At 44.4% G+C, this 2,982-nt stretch overlaps 1 protein-coding gene across 1 annotated transcript; it reads right to left on the bottom strand.

Moving 5' to 3' along the window:
* Positions 1 to 487: 487 nt before the first annotated feature.
* On the bottom strand, positions 488 to 2,982 carry cUnh21orf58 (chromosome Un C21orf58 homolog; the record flags this gene model as incomplete). The annotated part of the gene is made up of 7 exons (XM_084044577.1): positions 488 to 676; positions 806 to 954; positions 1,133 to 1,247; positions 2,013 to 2,213; positions 2,571 to 2,644; positions 2,748 to 2,802; positions 2,926 to 2,982. 7 exons carry the CDS (start codon positions 2,980 to 2,982, stop codon positions 488 to 490), a joined length of 840 nt encoding a protein of 279 aa, XP_083900703.1.

Below are 2,982 nucleotides of genomic sequence, written 5' to 3' on the forward strand. Positions count from 1 at the left end.
CTTACATTTGATTACAATTGTGATTGAATTTAATTAAACTAAATGTAACTTCTAACTCTTGGAGACCGATAAACACCAACAGTTCCTTTTTAATAATAAGATATAATTTTAAAAAAAATGTCTGTGTTTATCTGTCTCCAAGACAAAGTAGTTCACACTCACAAGCAAACTGATTTCCAACATTGATAGTGTTAGGGTATCCAGTACTGATAACATCTGTAGAAAATTCATTTATTGATTTACTATTTATGCCATAGTTCATTGTGCCTCGTCGACTGGGTCCCTTTCTGGTGTAGATGCCTCCTGCAACCATTCTGGTAGACAAATCAGGTCAGAAAGATAACTGAGTCCTGTTTGAAAAAACACAAACACACATGCATGCATGCACGCGCGTATGCACACACACATTTGTTTGTGGATATTCAGAGCAAAACATCACATTGTTGGGTCTTGGGTGAAGCTGGAAGTTCATCGGCTATAGTGAGACTTACGTGTTGAGTGGTGGGAGCGTAACAGGACCAGTCACATGGTGTATGGATGGAACATGTGTCCCTTGTCCTGCTGGAACTGTTGACACCATTTGTGGCCAGGCACTGTAGCCAATGGGAGGCAGGGGATGTGTTGCAGCTGTGGGACCGTAGTGGTGATGATGGACAGCACTTCCCCTTCCTTTCTCCTGGATATGGGACAATATTTAGAAGAAGTAATAGAAGTTGCCATTGTGTGTGTGTGTGTGTGTGTGTGTGTGTGTGTGTGTGTGTGTGTGTGTGTGTGTGTGTAATTAGACATTGTGTGTTGCACTGACCTGTGCGTACTGAGGAGGAGTGTGTGGGACAGAGTGACTGGCTCCTCCAGGAGTTGACAGGGCCATTGGAGGAAGAGCCTTTATCATCATGTTTTGCATTATGATCTGATGCATCTGAGCATTCTGCATCAACATCATCTCCACCATGTCTAACACACGCACGCGCACGCACGCATGCACGCGCGCGTGCACACACACACACACACACACACACACACACACACACACACACACACACACACACACACACACACACACACTAAATCATAAATAATACATTATTTGAATATTTAGATATAAAACCAGTCAATATATACTGTTTTATGCCTTCTTTGATGCTGCCTGAGCGTGGTGCAGGATAGGGCTGGGGTGGTGGAATCTGGGCAATGAGTGGCTGCTGTTGTGGCAACTGTTGTATGATAGTGGTAGGCTGCTGGGGCATCTGGAGAAAGAGAATGAGAGAGAGACAGAGGTGCAGACAGACAAACCGAAAAGAGAGTGCTCAATTGAGAAAGGAACAGAGAGACAGATTACATGTCCTGTCTATTTGGTAAGATGTGATTCAGTGGTTTTACTAATGGTAACAAAAGGTGAATATCTTGACGCGTGTGTGGGTGTGGGATGTAGGAGTATACTGTGTGCTGTATGTACAGTACATAAGCTGAAACATCTCCCGTGAGCATACAGGTAAATCCATTCTTCTGCTTCAGGTTATATATGTATGAGAAGTTAAGGGCTAAATCAACAATGGAAGAGAGATCTTAATTGGGTAAAGAATGTTTTGACTACAATGCAAAACTGGGTGTGGAATTCACTCAATGTTTGCAATCAGTGATAAAGCAGAATGTGATAACTGATAAAAATAATATGTAATATACGAATATTACATAAAAGAGGAGACAGGTAACAAACTGCAGCAGGATAAAATGCCTCTATGAAATCCTGTTAAATGAGATTACCTCCCGATTCACACACACACACACACACACACACACACACACACACACACACACACACACACACACACACACACACACACACACACACACACACACACACACACACACACACACACACACACACACACACACACACAGGGTGAAAATATGATCTCCATCACCGCCATTTGGTCTAGCGGAGATAATAATAGAAGATTTATTCGTTTGAAATCTGAGGGAAGAGATGGAGTAACTGTGGAATATCTCACAGTCTGCTGTATGATGCGTGGGGGCAGAGGTGGTGCAGGTAGAGGAAGAGGCTGTATGGGTGGTGCAGGCGGCGGTTGGTGGATGTGGATGGGAGCCGGGGGAGGAGGGGGCTGAGGGGCCGGTGGGAAATGTGAATGATATCGTCCACGTGCCCCCCCCCATGTATGAGGCCTGGTGACCTCCTCCAACATGTGTTGCTCCTGCAGAGAATCATTATGCACACAAACACACACAAGCATGCAAGCACGCACACACGCACACATTCACACACGCACACATTCACACACACACGCGCGCGCGGGCGGGCGCACGCACGCACGCACGTGCGCGCGCGCACACACACACACACACACACACACACACACACACACACACACACACATACACTCATAAAACATGTGCACTTTTAATACACTGACACTGAGCATTCTTATGTCTCTCATCTTTCAGTTGCCAAGAGACAGGTCTGTTGTGGTAATGACTGAACAAGACTTTTGACGGCTACAGAAATCACAATGAGCAGTGATTATCGCTTGGTATAATCAACATTTTCAAACCTTCAGTCTTTGCAGAAGGTTCCTCTTTCGCCTCAGTGCGTCGTGTAGTGCATCATTCTGTCCATCGTGGCTCCCTTAACAGTTATCACACAGAACCATATATTTAGGCACGATCAACTGCAATCAACTGCCTGATATCATATGAAATCTGACTCTTCACAATAGGAAAATACATACTTGTAGACTGGGCTGACTCTGCCCGGTCATCCATATACCTTTCGTTTTCCAGTCTCTATGGAGGTCAGTATAAACATTTGTTTGTTTACAGAACTATTTATGTGATTTTATGTGAAAGAGTATCTAAAAATGGCCTCACAATTCACTTCAGTTAAGCACTTGTCTGTCGCAAACCAACCTTCTCTAGTAGCTTGAGTCTGAGTCTTGTCATCTGATCAACCATGGGATCCGCCAT

The sequence above is a fragment of the Gymnoscopelus microlampas genome (genome assembly GCF_963454915.1).
Source record: "Gymnoscopelus microlampas genome assembly, chromosome: 20".
NCBI classification, from domain to species: Eukaryota; Metazoa; Chordata; class Actinopteri; order Myctophiformes; family Myctophidae; genus Gymnoscopelus; species Gymnoscopelus microlampas.